Consider the following 19,706-nt stretch of genomic DNA (forward strand, 5'->3'; position numbering starts at 1 on the left):
CTGGGTTTCGGGCTACGTTGGAATCCAGCTGCACTAACGGGATGTGAACTTGCCAGTGAGAGTGAGGGCAGGCAGGCAAAGAGCAAAGCCTTCCCTCTCCATGGTCTTTTACGTAGCCCACCTTTAGGAGGGACTTTCCCGCTTCCAAGTTGTCTGATGAAGGAAGTCCCTTACAGCTCTGCACAGCAGCCTTGCCTTTAATGGAGTCCAGACGTGGTATCGTTGACAACCGAGATGAGCCGTCACCATGAGAGATGACAAAGTAGTTAAGAGTACTGGCTGCCCTTCCAGAGGACTTGGGTTCAATTCTCAGCACCTATTTGGAACTCCAGATCAAGGGGATCTGATGCCCTCTTCTGGCCTGTTTGGGTACCAGGCACACACACGTGGTACACAGACATGCTTGCAGGCAAAATGCCCACACTCATAGTACATATATGTATGTATATGTACTAGTACATGTATGTATGTATGTATGAATGAATGTATGTATTGTGTGTATGGATATATATATACATATATATACATGTATGTATATATACACAATATATATATATATATATATATATTTATTTATGTGTGTGTATTGTGTGGTCAAAATTACATGGTTAAATATTATGCATTAAATTTATTGAAGAAATATTTCTCCCTAAATTGATGTTTATAATATATTATTCTCAAAAGTAGGTTAAAAACCAGTATGTTTCACATTTGTAAAGCATAAAATGTATGCTTTTGGTTTTGTATACTCACGCACACACTACTAATTTTCCATCTTTTCAAAACCCCTTTCCATTAAATGTGGTTTTCATGTTGCCTTGTTTACTTAGCTACCAAGGAGCATTATTTGTCGATAAATAACAGGGCTGTAACTGCAGCAGAAAAAAAAAAACATTGCAAAGGGATATGAGATTTTTGGCTTAGAGTGTTCACATAAATTTAAATTTTTGCTCAGAAAAAAAATATTTTCTTCATCCATCAAAACTGGCTATATGCTTTGAATACCCCTTGTCGGATGTATCTTCCAGTACGAGAAAAAAACAAGTTTAAACGAACAATTGCACATCAAGATGCGTTGAGGCAGGTAGGAGTACAAAGAGAATGCACGCTGGGAGAATCATTTGATTTTGAAATTTGTGAGCTTGAGACACCTGCTTTAATCTCTTATCAATTTTATGTATTTGTAAGACAGCCTGTTATACATTGATAACATGTTATCTTTTTTGTTTGTTTGTTTAGTTTCTCTGTGTAGCTCTGACTGTCCTGGAACTTACTCTGTAGACCAGGTTGGCTTTGAACTCAGAAATCCACCTGCCTCTGCCTCCCAAGTGCTGGGATTAAAGGCATGTGCCACCACTGCCCGGCTGATAACATGTTATCTTGATGGCCCACATTTAAGCTTGTAAACCTCTCTGAGACCCAGTGACAAACCATTGGTTTCTCAAAAGGAGAATGGTCAAGTTATGCCCTTAGACCGCTATGGAGGCTGCACACCAACCTCTTCTACACCATAGGAGGTTTGGTGCCAGACAGGAGAGGTGAAGTCCCTCCTGGCCTGTGGCTGGGTGCAGGTTTGCCTGCTCAGCCTCCGCTAGAGCTGGCAGGGTTGTGGGGTTCTCAGTAGTCAGAGTAACAATCCAAAATGTTGATATATGTTCCATCATTCACAGAGAGGAACCCAGCAAACTTTGTGCTTATTTCTTCAACGGAAACAACGTTCCAGTTAGTGTTCATTTTGGAGAAATACCCAGGAACTTTCTGGACCGGTAGGCCCAGCTCATCACTGATGAGTTTGCTACTGGATCTCTCCTTTACTCAGGAATCTAGGACGCTTGGTATTCCCTGCTTTCCAGCACAGCACCACGACTGCACAGACAAGTCAAGGTTGAGTGGGTTGAGGCGGTCCAACTTCTAGCAATCCAGAGCAGAACAGAGCTCATGTGGTCCTGAGCAGGGCAGGAAAATCTCCTCCATCTCTGTGGGCTCTCAGTCAAGGTAGAGTCACCACAGACTGAGTTAAGGATACTGTGGTCTCCAAAAGAACCCAACAGACAAGTGGAATACAGACGCTACAGGGCCACCCACTCGCTCCTGCGAAACCCGCTGGGGAAGAGATGTCTCCTTAGCCGGTCACCAACATGTCCTTCCTCCCAGAGATATTCGATGAAAGGTTGGATTGGGGAAGTTGTGGGCTGTGGCTCCTTGGTCTGTGTGTTTGTATGTGGGTAGCAATCTTATTTTCAAGTTGTAAAGAAGCAGTCCTATGGACTGGAGAGATGATGGCTCAGGGGTTAAGAGCACTGGCTCCTCTTCCAGAGGTCCTGAGTTCAAATCCCAGCCACCACATGGTGGCTCACAACCACCTGTAACGGGATCTGATGTCCTCTTCTGGGGTGTCTGAAGACAGCAATGGTATTCTTACATACACAAAATAAATAAATCTTTAAAAAGAAAAGAAAAGAAAAGAAAAAAGAGAAGGAAGCCTAGGAAAATTCATGGAGTCTTGGACTTAAAACACGAACCCACAGCATACTTCGTTCATTCACTCTATGAACTCTTCCTTCTGAGTGTAGCCTTCATTGAAGTCCCCAGGGTTAAGGTTAGCCCAGAACCTGCATCCAGGAGCACTCTAAGCATCTGCCGTTCCCCACTGTACTGGTGTTCTGGCCAACATCTGCATGCTTCATTGGGGGAAAGTCAGACTATGCTCAGATGTGATACTTGAAGTTCTGCCACCGGGTCTTTCCTCAAAGATAAGCATCCCTCTACCCCGCCCCCGATTCATTCAAGCAGACTTCTGTCTGGGAGTATATGTGGAGGTGTGACTTGTTCACAAGGTTCACAAATTTTATATAGAGATATAAATTTCATATATATGTAAAATGTATACAAACATATGTATATATTTCATATATTTATATAATTATACATATGCATATAAACACATATACATGTATATACACACCTATACACACACACACACACACACACACATATTCGTAAAAACCTTAGTAGTCTGGCCCCCTATTTTGCCATTAGGGAGTCCTCTAATTCACAAGCTATTGTCAGAGAGAGATCCCTGAAGATCAAATTGGTTTTACCATGTTCACAAAGTCTAAGAGTTAGGAAATCAGGTGAAGCACCAGAAAACGGTGACCTCTGCTCCATGGTGTCTGGGGTCTCAATGGACAGACACAGAGCCCTCTTGAGCCTCATTCACTAACACATCAGGCAGCTGCTGCCTCATTGTTGGCTGGAGACCTCCGTTCCACCACACAGATCTTGCCGTGCGGTCACTGCGCTGTGTTACTTTGGGTTTCTGGTACAGAGCTGCCTTGTGGCACCGAGGACCAGTGTTCCGACTGAGATGCTAGAAAGAAACTCTGTCACCTTTTCCTATGTAGCTGTAAAAGTCACACCTTCCCATTTCTGTTGTAATTGCTGCCTCATCCACAGTCTAGGAAAGAGGAGACAGACACCCCACCCGCTTCGCCTGTGCGCAGAGCGATGCCAGCGGCACGTTGCAAACGTGTGGATGAGATGGAATGTGGAGAGATCTTGCATTCTGCCACAATAGGAGCACAGCATCTTCATCATTACCATCTATCCTCATACCAGGGAACTGAAGGCGGAGACCACGGTTGCTGGCCACCTTCATGAAGACGTAGTGGTCACAGTGTCTGAAGGAGTATGTACCCGCACGTGAACACATCAAATTGTTTACCCTGCAGTATCCTGCACAACACCTGTGCCCTCAGTAAGGCTGGCTGAATGTGTACATGAACATTACAAATTTTGTATTCCTTTTCCCTGCTCAATATGGTCTTAAGAATGTTGGCCATTTCCAAGAGGAATTTTTTCTAAGGCTTGAACCCATGGCCTCATACATATTGAACACATACTCTGCCACTGAGCCACACCCCAGGCCGTCCTCGGGGATTTGAACCTGTGACCATAAGCTTCTAATTGTCCTATCATGATTGTTAAAAGTAAAACCTATTGAACATCACCCAGATTAAAGTCTCTTGTTTTGGTCTGGCTAGTATTTCGATTCAGTGTGTATTTTTTACTAAAGACGGGTGTTTTTGTTTTTGTTTTGTTTTCTAACTCTTAGGCTATTTTCTCTTGAAGGTGGAGTGTTATTCTGAACTTTACTGATTTTTGAATAGCCACCAGAGATAGCAGTTTGCCCAAATCTAAACATTCAATGGGCATCATTATTCCAAACTCCCGAAAAGCAGCTATGGTAGGTTAGTGGACATCTTCCCTGGGCAGGAGTGAGTACCCTTTGCAACAGATCCTTAGTGAATACCAGGAAAGTGTGGGCCTCTTCCGGTGCCATCCCCCACGTCCCTCTCCCTCAAGCACATTAGGTGACTCATTCTTTCTGGAAGATCCATTCACAGTCTTGGCACATTCCATTTGTTCTTGGAATGTCACCTTCCCAACCCATTTTCTGACCAGCACATTCCCAGTCAACCTTGATGACACAAATCCAAAGACATCACACCCTTGAAGCCTTCTCTCACACCCTACCGTGGTGCGAGTGATCCCACCCTCTTTTGAAATCTTTTGTAAGCGCTTTGGTGAGTTTGCCCCAGTCACTACGCTGCCTGCTCCTGGGAGATGGAGAGGAGGGCTTGAGCGGTAGCTGGTCTCTGTATCCTATCCAGTACTCAATGGTCTGGAAAGCCTTGTTTTGCAAACTATCTGTTTTAGAGCTCTGACATTCCCATGTGGAAGGACTGTTAGAACAGCAAATTCCTAGCCTTGATGAGGCCGACCCAACAGGAGAGGTGGGTGGGTCTTTTGGACAAGCAATTCCAGTTTTCGGTTGAGCAGGCTTTAGCAAACAGTGTTCTAGGCTGAGTGCCACCCCTGCCTCTGCCCAGCCTGCAGTCCCCAAGAGCTCATGTTAGCTTCCACCCTTAGCCTGTCTTGCTCTGCACATTTCTTGAGCCACTTATTTGACCTTCAGAGTCTTCCATAAGACACACATAGATACTCATGCTGGAACCTCTTGCCCTAAAATTTAATCTCTTAGCTGACATATAATCTCATTTGTGTTTCTTCAAGGAACCTATATCCACCTGTGCGTACACAAGCATTAGAAGCATTGTGGAGTCTACAGGTGACTCAATTTTACTTAAGTCTATAGAGGTTTTCTGATTGTGTCATCAAAATAACCAGTAAACTTACAAGTCAGAGGGGCTGGCAAAGTGACTCCGTGAGTTGGACTTTCAAGTGTGATTAACATGAGTTTGATCCTCAGGACCCACGTGCTAGAAGGAAAGAACCAACTCTACCACGTTGTCCTCTGACCTCATGCACATGCCTTGGCAATATCACACCTTTACACACACACACACACACATACACACACACACACCTTTACACACACGCGCACACACACACACACACGCGCACACACACACACACATTTTTAAAAGACATGTTTGGTGGTTTGAATAAGAATGGCCCCTATAGGCTCATATATTTGAACGCTTGGTCCCCAGGTAGTGGAACTGTTTGGGAAGGATTAGGAGGTGTGGCCTTGTTGGAGGAGGTGTGACCCTGGGGGGTGGGCTTCCAGGTTTCTATGCCTTCTGCTTGTGGATCAGATGGATGTGGGCTCCCAGCTGCTGTTCCAGCAGTCTGCCTGCCTGCTGCCATGTTCTTTATCATGATGACCTGGGATCCATCCTCTGAAACTGCAAGCAAGCCCCCAGTTAAATGCTTTGTTTTATAAGCTGCCTTGGTCATGGTCTCTCTCTCTGTCTCTCTCTCTCTTAAGATTTACTTATTATTATATCTAAGTGCACTGTAGCTTTCTTCAGACACACCAGAAGAGGGCGTCAGATCTCACTACGAATGGTTGGGAGCCATCATATGGTTGCTGGGATTTGAACTCAGGACCTACTGGAAGAGCAGTCAGTGCTCTTAATTGCTGAGCCATCTCTCCAGCCCCATGGCGCCTCTTCTTAAGACAATGTATTGATGACTTGTTTTCTAGCCAAATTTATTTGGAAAAAAATACTTAACCATTGTCTTTCCATGCTGATCAAGCGAAGCCGTGAAGGAAATGAGGAAAAACATTTTTTTCCTCTACTCTTTTTTTTTTTTGAACAAAATCCTTCACATAGAACACAGCCCATGGTATTTGTTTAAATAGACTCCATGATTTATGCAGTAAGTTTTAAAAATGACTCAGTGAAGGAAGAAACTGAATTCTGCCTACTCTACCTGTGTGATTGAAATGCAGTCCTCAAGACTGTGACAAAGAACCTACTCCAGCAAGGTTCTATTAAAGTTTAGATTCTTCGTGGTAGGCTAAAAAACGAATGCTATTATAAACCTTGGCAAACCCTAAAATAGAACAATGGAAAATAAGAAATAAGTATGCAATCAAACATTCTGTGTCAAAGGTGATGATTATGTCTTTTCTTAATAACTCCTCTGGGATTCCTTCTGTGGTGCTTCTCATAACAGCTCCCACAGTCCATCAGCGTTGTCCATGAACGTGAACGCCAACACCCCCTTGTCTACGACACAGATCTTAGAGCCTGGTGTGTGGTGTGTGTTTATCATCATTTCAGCACTAGAAATGTAGAACCCTGAGGATCAGAAGTTCAAGGTCACCCTCAGCTACATGGCTGCATAAAACTGAAACATAAAGATAAAGATGGAGACTAAACAGATACATTCATTATAGCTTCATTTAGCCCCAGACTTTTGTTCAGCAGCCTATAAAAAAAGCGTGCTTTCAAGTTAACATATGGGGGGATGTGTTTCATTATGACATTTTTATACACGTGTGTCACTGTGTTCTGATTTGTCCCCTCTGTGCCACCATTCCCCATCTCCTCACATCTCCTTCTGGTCCTCACCTCAAGGAGACCCATGATTTGATTTCACATCGTATGTTCAAATGTTCTCCATTACTCCCTCTTTTTCCCCTCCTTGGTCCTCAGGACCTCTACCACCCCTCTCACTGTCCTTTTTCTACTTTCATAACCTACCACACACACACACACACACACACACACACACACGCACATGCACATGAACTCACAAGAACACACATGCACACAAACATGCATACCTACAACCATGCATACACATGCACACACTTGCATATACACATTTGCACACACATGCACACAATGTACATGTATACCTGCATAAATATGCACCCACATATACATGTATACAAACATGCATACATACACATGCACACACATGTATACACACATGCATGCACTGCATACATGCATGCACTGCATACATACATATACACATGCATATATGCATGCAGTACACATGTACACATACACATATACATACATGCATACACATGAATGCACATGCACACACATATACTTGTATACACTCTTGCACATGTACACACATGCACACACACACTCCCCACTAGAGTCCACATATTTAAAAAAAAGGTATGGTATTCATCTTTCTCAGTCTGGTTTATTTCGCTTAATATAATGATCTTCAGTTCAGGTCCTTTTTCCCCACATAAAGATGAATAAATTGTATTATTTATATGTACTACAATCATCCATCTTTTGATGGATTTCTAAGTTTGCTTTCAGTTGTGATACCACGAATAGTGCAACAATACACAAATACCTCTGAGGTGTGTTAACTTTGGCTCATTCTCTCGAGTTGTACAGCTGCATCATACCGTGCTTCTCTTTGGAATGGGTATAAATTATTTCATGTATTTATTTTTATTACGTGTGGGTGTGCATGTCACAGTGACTGTGTGGAGGAGGTCAGAGAACAAGTTTGTGAAGTCGCTTCTTCCTTTCTGCCTGTGACGTGGGTTCTGGGGGTCAGAGTCTGGTTGGACTTGCACAGTGAGTAAGTTCTCCCGCTGAGCCGTCACACCGACCCTACTGCTACTCTCTTGAGAACCCACCACTCTGATGTGCATTACATCGTGGCTGCAGTCTTTGTGTTCCTACCAGCAGGGAGGCGCCTTCTCCATCCATCCCCTTCATCCTTCCCAGCCTTTGTCTGTTCTCCTGAGTCAGTGGGCTTTCCCAGTAGCGGACACTGCATGCCATAGTACAGGCCTGCCAGACAAGGCATGCCTGTTGGCATAATAGTGGATGACTGCTGGAGAGGGGAACACACTGCTTTTTTATTATTATTAGATATGTTCTTTATTTACATTTCAAATGTTATCCCCTTTCCTCGTTTCCCCTCCAAAAACCCTGTATTCCCTCCCCCCCCCCCCCCCCCCGTCCCTCTGCTCACCAACCCACCCACTCCCGCTTCCCTGTCCTGGCATTCCCCTACACTGGGGCATCAAGCCTTCTCGGGACCAAGGTCCTCTCCTTTTATTGATGTCCAACAAAGCCATCCTATGCTACATATGCGGCTGAAGCCATGGGTCCCTCCATGTGTACACTTTGGTTGGTGGTTTAGTCCCTGGGAGCTCTGGGGGTACTGGTTAGTTCATATCGTTTTTCCTCCTATGGGACTGCAAACCGCTTCAACTCCCTGGGTCCTTTCTCTAACTCCTCCATTGGAGACCCTGGGCTCACTCCAACAGTTGGCTGAGAGCATCCACCTCTGAATTTGTCAGCCAGTGGCAGAGGCTCTCAGAAAACAGCCATCTCAGGCTCCATTCAGCAAGCACTTGTTGGCATCCACAATAGTGTCTGGGCTTGGTAGCTTTATAGGGGATGGATCCCCAGGTAGGGCTGTCTCTGGATGGTCTTCCCTAAAGTCTCTGCTCCACACTTTTTCTCTGTATCTCCTCCCATAGGTATTTAACACATTGCTTTTTAAAAATTCAGATTTGAAGCCGGGCAGTGGTGGTGCACGCCTGTAATCCCACCACTCTGGGAGGCAGAGGCAGGCGGATTTCTGAGTTCGAGGCCAGCCTGGTCTACAGAGTGAGTTCCAGGATAGCCAGGGCTACACAGAGAAACCCTGTCTCGAAAAAACCAAATCCAAAAAACGAAAACAAAAAAACAAACAAACAAATTTAGATTTGAAGTGCTCTCTGCAGACGGGAATGATACTGTAAACCTGGTTGAAGCCCATATCTGGGAAGGTCATATGCCCTGGATGGGAATCTGCTACTGATGTTTCGCTGAACGTACCTGTTGTCAAACTGTCCCCTGGGTGTCTGTATTTGTACCCATAGACTTACTCTTGCTCAGAGTAGCTTCTCTTTGCCATGGGTAGAAATGATTGTGGAGACACATAACCGGTAAAAGTGCTGAGAATAACGGCTGTTGGGTGCGCAGCTGTAAGTGAGATGTCTGCTTCAGTTGACCCCCTTGAGGCTCAGAGAAGATAGCGCAAGGGGTGACAGAAGTGACATAGAAGTTAGAAGATGAGGAGGAGTGCTGAGAAATGCTGCTGTCTTCTAGACACGACAAGGCCATCATACTCAGGAACTCACAGCAGCTGTAGTTATCTACAGACGAGAAGCAGAAAGTCGAGCCACTCGGCCTTCTAGCCTGGACGAGGGCAGGGTTCATAGGGTGCCATCCCTAACTGAAGAGCTATTGATAATTGGTGGAACGTGATAATTTTTCTTTGGGAGTGTGGCTGCCATTAGTTTTTCCATAGTCTTGTAGATGGCACCATATCTGTGGGTGTTCAACCACTAGTTGGACCAGTGGTTTTGAAGAAGAAGGAGAGGGAGAGGAAGAAGGTGATGGTTTGGATAGGTATGGTCCACATAGACTTGTGTGTTTGAATGCTTAGCCCAGTAGGGAGTGGCACTCTCAGGAGGTGTGGCCTTGTTGGAGAAAGTGTATCGCTTTGAGGTCTCCCATATTCAAGCTATGCCCAGTGTAGAACACAGACTCCTTCTGCTGACTATGGATCAAAATATAGAATTCTTAGCTCCTCCTCCAGCACCATGTCTGCCTGGATGCTGCTATGCTTCCTGCCATGATGATAATGGACTGAACCTCTGCAACTGTAAGCCAGCCCCAATGAAATGGATTCCTTTAGAAGAGTTGCCATGGTCATGGTGCCTCTTCCCAGCAATAGCAACCCTAGAAGGAGGAGGAAGAGGAGGAGGAGGGAGAAGAGGAGGAGGAAGAGGAGGAGGAGGAGCAGCAACAGCTAGACTGCTGACTTAGCAATTAACAACACTTGTTGCTCCTGCAGAGGACTAGAGTTAGCTTCCCAGAGGTCACACTGGACGGCTTACAACCTCCTGTAATTCCAGCTCCCAGAGATCCAGTGCCCTCTGCTGGCCTCCATGGGTACCTGCACTCACGTGCGCATGTCCTCACTTGGGCACACACAGACACAATTAAAAATAAAAATTAAATAAAAAAAGAAGAAGAAGAGGCCCTGAAGTTGGGAGGGAGAGTGCTGGGGGGAGTGGGAGGATTGCAAAGGGGGACTTGTGATCCAAAATACACGGTATACAAGTATGAAATCTCAGAGAATTCATTTTTTTAATTCTAAAAAAATGAGTTAAATGTGGTGTATTGTTATCAATTTATTTTACAAAGCAACAGCACAAATTACTTAAAGTATGAAGGGGTAAGCATAGAGCAAGCAAGATAATATTTTGTAATAAAATGTAGGCAAACAGGAATTAAATAAATGTCTGAAGGGGGATCTAAAAGGCACGTAATTTCAACATGAAGTAAAAGTGCTAGTGACAGTATAATGAAAAATGGGGGAGGGGCAAAGAAGTAAGGAGATAATAAAAGCCAAGATGAAGTGTTGGAGGAGCTTTGTTCTGGAGTCTCATTCTGGAGACTGCCTACCACACGCTCAGGGGGGCGGTCAGGTGCTCTTGTGACCTCGTGCCTGTGGTTTGTGGTGCCAAGCCTGTGTCTGACAGCCTCTGTCTGTTATGTCTTACCTCACTGTAGTAGTTTTCCACACCTTCACACGGGGGTGGGGTGGGGTGGGGTGGGGTGGGGTGGGCAGGCTCTGCTGGCCACACTTAGCTTTGCAGCATCTTCTTGGGTCAGGCTCCTGGGCGACTCCCCAGGGCGGCTAATGATGGAGTTGGTGAGTGTCTCCCAGTGTGTTGAGTACCAGAAGCAAGCACCGTGCGTAGATCCGTAGAGACTGACAACCTATCTTTTCGTTTTGAAGATTCCTTAGGTGTTAATTACCCTCTGCTGAGTGGAAGACTGGAGCTTCAGAGTCCCAGGCTTTAGTGGTGGATGGTAGATCGTCGGTTGCAGAAGTTGGTCTACCCCTGAGCTGTCAAACTGCAGGGTCTAGAGCTAGGCTACCTTTCCCTCAGCGATCTACTGTATGAGCCAAGCCTCTTGGCACATGTGCTTTCCAACTTGATCCCTCCCCTCCCTGCGACCAGCTCCCATTCTGCACAACTGCCTTCCAGGGCTGTCTTTTCACAATGGAGCTCTAGCAAAGTCAACTCAGGCTCTCCACCCCACCCCTCTTTTCAAGATTTATTTTATTTATTTTCTTTATGAGTATACCATTGCTCTCTTCAGACGCACCAGAAGAGGGCATCAGATCCCATTACAGATGGTTGTGAGCCACCACGTGGTTGCTGAGAATTGAACTCAGGACCTCTGGAAGAGCAGTCAGTGCTCTTAACCACTGAACCATTTCTCCAGCTCTCGGGCTCCCTTCTTGTGGTTAGTTACCATTCTCAAAGCCCCAAAATAGTTCATTTTCAAACAAATAGATTCTTTCTCAACACTGTGGTTAGGTCACTCACTGCCCTCCTAGTCATACAGGGTGACAGAATGGGGTTCCTCCTTACTGCCAACCCATCTGCCGGAGGAGCCACAGTCTCACCAAAAACCAAACTTGACTTGAGGTTTGTGAGGGTTGCAGGCTTGTCCTGAAGATAAGACTCCCCATACCTTCTGCAAGCACTGCCCCATCGCCACACATTGAAGATTGGCTTCTCAGATGGGCTGAGATTTGCCATCAGTTCCCTCCGTCCTGAAGTTGTCATTGGTTCGGCCTCTTTTCCTGCTGACACCATTTTTTTTTTGTACACTTTGTGGGTACACCGTCACTGCCTTTGGGAACTTGGGATGCTCCTTCTCGAGTTTTCTACCTTTTGTTTTGTTTTAAGATTTATTTATTTTACGTATGTAGGTACACACTTGCTCTCTTCAGATGCACCAGAAGAGGGCATCAGATCCCATTACCGATGGTTGTGAGCCACCATGTGGTTGCTGGGATTTGAACTCAGGACCTCTGGAAGAGCAATCAGTCCTCTTAACCACTGAGCCATCTCTCCAGCCCGGGTTTTCTACTGTTTTTTTAAAGAGAGCCGTCCTCGTCTCATTTCAGGTAGCAGGAATGAGGATCCCTAGGAGAGAATGAGAAGCCAAACCTGTCAGGACCCCCGGAAGAAGTTTCTCTAAGGGGATGCTCATTGTCTGATCGAAGGCGTTGTATCTAACCATTCCCCTAAGCGACATTACAGCCATGCTGCCGGAACCTGATCCTGAGTCAGACAGAGCAGGAGGAAGACTTAGAAGTACATTTCTCTAAGGATGGAGCAGGGTCACAAGCCTTTGCAGCACACTGCCACCTCACCAGTCCTTGGGAGAAGCACACCGATTCCAGAGATGTGACCTTGGCTTTCCAAGAGAGGGCGCAAAAAAGCAGGGCATGTCCTTAGTTCCAAAGCCAGAAGCTCGGAATCGGGAACACTGGGCATCTGGACAAGAAGGAAGTGTGGGGCAGGGCTAATACTGTGTAAAACAGGTGTGGAGACACACTCCTGGCAGCCAGTGCGAGGGAAGCAGAGACAGGAGCCCGAGAAGGTCAAGGATATCTGTAGCTTTATAGTAAGTTTGACACCAGTCACAACTAGGGGGTTCCACTCCAGAGTGAGACCTGGTCTCAATCCAAACCAAACCAAGAACAAAAAGCAGCAACAAACATTACTCTGCAGTTTGCACACAGGATGCTGCGTGGACCACTAAGACCTTGAACAACTTCAGCCTCTCCATCTCACTTCCCCGTTCTTTTTAATTTTTTAATATGTAATGGGTGTATGCTATATTTATTCTATTCTATTTTATTTTTATTATATTATTTATTATTTTATTATATCTATTTTATTTTTATTAGATATATTATTTATTTACATTTCAAATGATTTCCTCTTTCCTGGATCCCCCCTCCCCAAAGGTCCCACAAGCCCTCTTCCCTCCCCCTGTTCCCCAATCACCCCCTTCCCATTTCCCTGTCCTGATATTCCCCTACACTGCTGCACTGAGCCTTTCCAGGATCAGGGGCCTCTCTTTCCTTCTTGGGCATCATTTGATATGTGAATTGTGTCTTGGATATTCCGACTTTCTGGGCTAATATCCACTTATCAGTGAGTGCATACCATGTGTGTTCTTTTGTGATTCGGTTGCCTCACTCAGGATGACATTTCTGTAAGGCAAAGGACACTGTCAAATTAGGGAAAGATCTTTACCAACCCTACATCTGACAGAGGGCTTATATCCGAGATATACAAAGAACTCAAGAAGGTAGACTCCAGAGAGCCAAATAACCCTATTAAAAATGGGGTACAGAGCTAAACAAAGAATTTTCACCTGAGGAATATCAAATGGCTGAGAAGTACCTAAAAGGATGTTCAATATCCTTAGTCATCAGGGAAATGCAAATCAAAACAACCCTGAGATTTCACCTCACACCAGTCAGAATGGCTAAGATCAAAAACTCAGGAGAAAACAGGTGCTGGCGAGGATGTGGAGAAAGAGGAACACTCCTCTACTGCTGGTGAGGTTGCAAGCTGGTACAACCACTCTGGAAATTAATCTGGTAATTCCTCAGAAAACTGGGCATGACACTTCCTGAGGACCCTGTTATACCACTCCTGGGCATATACCCAGAGGATTCCCCAGCATGTAATAAGGACACATGCTCCACTATGTTCATAGCAGCTTTATTTATAATAGCCAGAAGCTGGAAGGAACCCAGATATCCCTCAATGGAGGAATGGATACAGAAAATGTGGTGTATTTACACAATGGAATACTACTCAGCTATTAAAAACAATGAATTCATGAAATTCTTAGGCAAGTGGGTAAAACTGGAGAATGTCATCTTTTTAATTTTTAAAACACTATTTATGTCCAGGGATTGGTATAGACATGCAAATGCTATGTCCTGCCAGGTCAGAGGGCAATGCTTTGGAGTTGGATCTCTTGTTCCTCCTTTATGTGGGTTCTGGGGATTGAACTGAGGTCATCGGGCTTCACAGCAAGCCCTTTGACCTGCTGAGCCACTTCACTGTCCCTCAGAGAAGATGAAGCTTGCTCTCTTGAATTAATTAGACCCTAACATTGGTCAGTGGCACTGTCCTTGACAACGGTGGTGCTGAGCTGTGGATTTGTACTTAGGCTTTCTCCTTCAGAGAGATATTCGGGTCAGAGCTCTAAAGTTTTTGGCAAACCATCCAGCCTGAGTGACTGAGAGACAAGAGTTTGGGTGACAGCTTTTCTTGAATCCTCGAGAACGCTGCTTTTCAATGGAGTTTAAATTTCTATTCATCTATAATGATCTTCTACACAGAGCTGAAGAGGACTCTAGGAAGGTTATTTCTAAATGTTTCCACCTGAGATGAGCTTTGGAAAACATTTAGAAATAAATAACCTGGGCAGTCAAGATGTGATTTTTAAGGACCCCGGGATAGCCCTCTAACGTTATCTTTCCTTTCACGGCGATAAAGACTTAAAAAAAAAATCCAACTTGCTAGAGTGTTAAAGAGTCATTATTTAACCTATGGGAAGAACGGAGTCCTTGGGAAAAGTACCTCAGGGTTACTTTTCTTGATATAAGAAGGATGTAATTTGCATTCAGAATCCACGCGTGCAGAAAGCCCCACCCAGCCAGGCGCTTCTTTCATCTCACATGAAATCACAGCCTGCTGACTATGAAACCTGATGAGCATTTTCCCCTGATGTCTCCAGAAACATGGGTGTGGTTCCCTCAATCAAATCCTGGATTGCCATCTGGTAGAGAGATAGGTCTTTTAAACCTGTTTCGCTCCAAAAACTGAATAGTAAAGAATTCAAACCGAGGACTGGAAAGATAGCTCGGCACTGACTGCTCTTCTAGAGGTCCTGAGTTCAATTCCCAGCAACCACATGGTGGCTCACAGCCATCTGTAATGGGATCTGATGCCCTCTTCTGGTGTGTGTGTGTGTGTGTGTGTGTGTGTGTGTGTGTGTGTGAAGAAAGTGACAGTGTACTTCCATACAATAAATAAATAAATCTTTTAAAAAATTAAAAAAAAATAATTCAAATGGAGTGAAGTGGTGGATGTCTTAAGTACGTTTTGGTAACATTTGGTTGTCTCCTGAAATATTTGGCGTGCCTGTTGGTCAATGGAAGCCGTTGCCGAAAGGGTCTTGATGAGTTCTTAGATGATCACATGTCGCTGACTCTGCCTCCAAGGCTGGACCGTTCTCCTTCTTTGAAAGGGCACAGTAAGTGGCACCTGAGCTCACTTTGGCCATGGGTGGAAAGAAGGGAAGGGAATATCTCACATGGTCCATGACGTGGGAAGTGGAATGACTATGGTCTTCTAGGAAATATTGGCTAACATAGAGAAAGTTCCAGTCTCAGGGCAGGTCCTGCCACTCTGGTCCTTTTTGCCAGCAGCAATGGTGGCTCAATTAAAGTTTGCCCACTCTCTCCGGAGTAGCAGGATTGTGTCTGGTGGAAAACGCTGTGGCAGGGCAGTGTTTGCAGTCAGCTTCTGGCTGAGTTGTTTCTTGATGTGCCTCCAAAAGTAGCGTCAGAAGCAGGAGCTAAAAATTAAATTCAGAGGTTATACAAACTAGATGGGGGGAAAGGATACACAGAAAAAGCACATTTACCCCAGACTCAACACCCAATGAAGCTTAGGACTGAAGCCTCACGTACTGGTACCCATGGCATCTAAGCTCAGGTGCAGCTTTAGGAAAACCTCAGGATCCAGACACGTCCACAAAAGTGTACTGTTGCCTTAGACGTAGAGGGGAATCTGTGTGCGCACGCAGTTAGCACTCAGCTATTCAGTGCGTAAGATCCTGTTTTATGTAACATGAATTTGTGATGTATGGTGGGGAATGGTGAAATCTACTACAATTTGAGACGTATTTGCATTCATGGAATTCAAAATGTTTAACTTAGGAGAGTAGCTTCGTTAACTTGAGCACAACCTGTCTTTGTGTGCTGTAGACCCATCCATCCGGTCATCATACAGAAACCATTGCTAAGACCATGTATATTCCCTAGGGCGAACATAGAGAAAAAAGCAAGAGCCCTTGTCAACAACTCACCAGCCAGAGAGGGAGCCTGACATGAGCAGACAAGTGTGCCACTGTGTGATTCTAGCTGTGACTTGGTGGGTTTGACTCCTGGGTCAACAAGGGGAGGGGCATTTGATGTGGAACAAGAAAACGGTAACACTAAAGAAGGTCACGTGACCCAGGACAGAGAGCCCTAGCCTGAGGCAGGCAACCTGTGGGTGGGTGGATAAATGTGGCAAACGCTCCTGTCTGGCTGTCTCCCAGGATTTCATAAGGATGGGCAGGCAGGGGTTAGACTGAAGCACTGTGCGCACCACGATCGGCTACGGGAAGGAAGCATTGTGAAACTACACGCTGCAAATAAAACAGTCAAGCCAGGTTTGGTGGCTCATACCTGAAACCCTAGTACTCAGAGGAGTGCCCTGAGTCCAATGCAGCCTGCCTAAGCTTTGGAGCCAGTTCCGTGCCAACCAGAGCTCCACAGCAAGACCCCGTCTCAAACAAGACAGGGGAAGGAGGGGGCAGTGCTGGGAAGATGTTTCAGTCTGCAAAGCACCTGCCTTGCAAGCGTGAGGTCATGAGTTTAGATCTCCAGAACCCATGTGGAAATTTGGACCCAGCTGGACGCTTTTTTGGAACCCCAGTAATAGTGAGATAGGAGGGGAAGGCGGATGGGTCCCTGTAGATCACTGGTCACTGGGCTATTTGGCAAAGTTACAAACCAATGAGAATCTCTCAAATAAACTGTGGAAGGTGCCTGATGAAGAACATGGAGGTTGTCTTCTGACTTCACGTGAATGTATGTGCATGCTCCTGCACACACACACACACACACACACACACACACACACAGACAGACAAAAGCAAATAAATGAACATGAGCATGAATCTGTGCGAGTCAAATCATACTATACAACTAGTGTTCTCTTTTCTGTTCCTTAATGTCGGACACCTCAACAGACACCTCGGAGGAGCCTGTGATGGAATCCCTGGGGTCTAGGTGCAGAGCTAAGAGGAATGGTAGCGTTCTTATCCTCAAAGCAGAGACCATTAGGGGCCTGTGAGACGTCCACAGGTTCAGGCCCCTTAGGTCTTGGCTAGGATGTCTGGTAGACGCTGGAATGTTCATCATCAAAAAGAGCTGAGACGGAGGAGGAAGCGGATTCGGATACCGAGCCTTCCCTCTAACTTCTGGAGCTAAGATCGATTTCTCAGTGCTGCTGAATCTATATCGCTTGATCAAGGTCCATTCGAGGGAACGACTTTATCAGCTACTGGCCAGAAAGCCATTTGTTAGCAAAGCCCATCGATTACATGCTTGAGAGGAATCTCCACCGATTCCATTGTTCAAGAGAATATGGGACGTGAAAACTTATGTGGGTAAACGGGTGGTATCCCAAGAGCGGCTGGGAGCTATTGGTTAGTAGAAGAAGAAGAAAATACAAAGACTCACAGATAGGAATGCAAATGATCCCTGCTCTGCTTTGCCCCCTTATGTTGATTGACAGGTCCCTACAAAGACAAAGTATTTTTTAATTTTCTATAACCTTGTAACTCGCTGTTTATAAAATGTCCTTATTAAGTGACTGAAGGTGGTTTTGGGTTTTTGTTGTTGTTGTTGTTGTTGTTTGTTGCCACTGTTTCACACTGGGAATTTTAAAATGTAGTTAAGCGGTGTCGATTTGGTTATATCTCAAGATGATGTCAAGACTAGATTTGCGGTCTGTAAAACCCTCATCTCTGTAGAAAAAGGAATGACTGTGGGTCCCCGTGAAGAGTCCTAGCTAAAGGTGGTTTGGACACTTCAAGATGGTTTTGTGATGGTTTTGTTCATGACAGTGTTGTCTTGGGCGCTGTTGAGAACTTTTTCCTGTCTTGATATCAAAAAAGTGTGACAGGGAAAACCACAATGCATAGTAGGCACACTGGCATATTTGTGGGCACTGGGATGGGCATCCCATGCTAACCCTGCCAGTGGCCGCCTCTGTATCCGTCCCAAGCCATGAATTATAATCAGAGTATTTGAGAACTAGAAGGGCTCCCTTTGACTATCCTGTAGAATAATAGGGTCCTCTCTGTGTTCTGATTGGCCAGTGCTCCTATATCCCGCCCTGTAAGAGAGAGAACCAGAAGAACTCGGAGAGCGTCATGAACTGGCAACAGTACTGGAAAGATGAGATCGGATCCCAGCCATTCACTTGCTATTTTAATCAACATGAAAGGTAAACCGACATCCGGATGTGCATGCTAATGTTTGTTGGTTGTGTTAACGTGTTACGTGGGTACGTCGCAGTTTGTCCTGGCCTGGAGGAACGTGCCACTTGGAGATAACCTCAAGTTCTTTGTGGCCTGTAATCTCCATCCCTCTCAGCACTGAGAAGCTACTTACCGCTCTACTAGATGGAAGCCATATGTAGAACACATGGGGCAAACATGAGAGGGAGGGAGGGAGGGAGAGGGAAGGAGGGAAGGAAGGGAGAAGGAAGGAGGGAAGGAAGGGAGAGGGAAGGAGGGAAGGAAGGGAGAGGGAAGGAGGGAAGGAAGGGAGAGGGAAGGAGGGAAGGAAGGGAGAGGGAGGGAGCAGGAGGGGGGAGAGAAGGAAGGAAGGAGAGAGGGAGGGAGTGGGGAGGGGAGGAGAGAGGGAGAAAGGGAGTGGAGGGAGGGGGAGAGAGAGAGGGAGAGGAGGGACAGGGAGGGGGGAAGGAGAGGGGGAAGGAGAGGGGGAGGAAGGGGAGAGAACCTGTACCCTATACTTACCCTGTGGATACATTACAAATGGTGGCAGCCTTACTAAAGACAGCACACTGTCAGCGTGTTTAAGATTTACACACTAAGCAGTGTGTAGCTCTGTCAGCATTCAGAGAGTCATCAGTTCTTAACTTTTGTCTCTTCTAATGAAATATCAAAATGTGCCCCAGGGTGGGGGGGGGGTGCCCAAGGAGGACTCACCTTCTCCTCAGAGAAGGGGAGGTGGTAACGGAGAAGGGCCTGCAAGGGCAGGACTTCAAGAGAAGAGGGAATGGGCTGAAAGTGAGATGTAAATTGAATAAACAATAAATAACTGGAAAAAATACCAGTATGTATTCACACCAGCAAAACTTCACCTTCCTCAGAGGCTTGCTACACCGTTCTTTATTTTTTTTCCACTTGAGATAGGTTTATTGTGGGGGAAGGGCACAAGGGACAACAGAGACAAAGGGAGAAAAGAGAAGGAGAGAGAGAGAGAGAGAGAGAGAGAGAGAGAGAGAGAGAGAGAGAGAGAGAGAGAGAGAGAGAGAACTTCACTGTTCTTACCAAAGCAAGATGACCCCATGGGTTGGAACACTTGCCTATCCACCTAGAGTAAGTTACACCGAGTTGTTTTCATCATTTACTGTTGGGTGCTCCACAGTTACTTCAGCCCTTCTCCTCTCATAATCTGTCTCAGAGAACAGCATTTGCCTCCGT

The 19,706-nt window shown here is 45.5% G+C and overlaps 1 protein-coding gene across 2 annotated transcripts in view; it reads left to right on the forward strand.

Moving 5' to 3' along the window:
* Positions 1-19,706, forward strand: part of Kcnmb4 (potassium calcium-activated channel subfamily M regulatory beta subunit 4) — a 60,568-nt gene that overhangs the window by 10,519 nt on the left and 30,343 nt on the right. Inside the window, exon 2 of one of the 2 annotated variants that reach the window (XM_052165777.1) lies at positions 18,354-18,481. In XM_052165777.1, coding sequence (XP_052021737.1) covers positions 18,354-18,481 — 128 coding nt within the window. Of the gene's footprint in view, positions 1-3,456; positions 4,046-18,353; positions 18,482-19,706 lie in introns of those variants that run through there. The other variant, XM_052165778.1, reaches the window with a different exon arrangement.

The sequence above is a fragment of the Apodemus sylvaticus genome, chromosome 20 (genome assembly GCF_947179515.1).
Source record: "Apodemus sylvaticus chromosome 20, mApoSyl1.1, whole genome shotgun sequence".
Lineage (NCBI taxonomy): Eukaryota > Metazoa > Chordata > Mammalia > Rodentia > Muridae > Apodemus > Apodemus sylvaticus.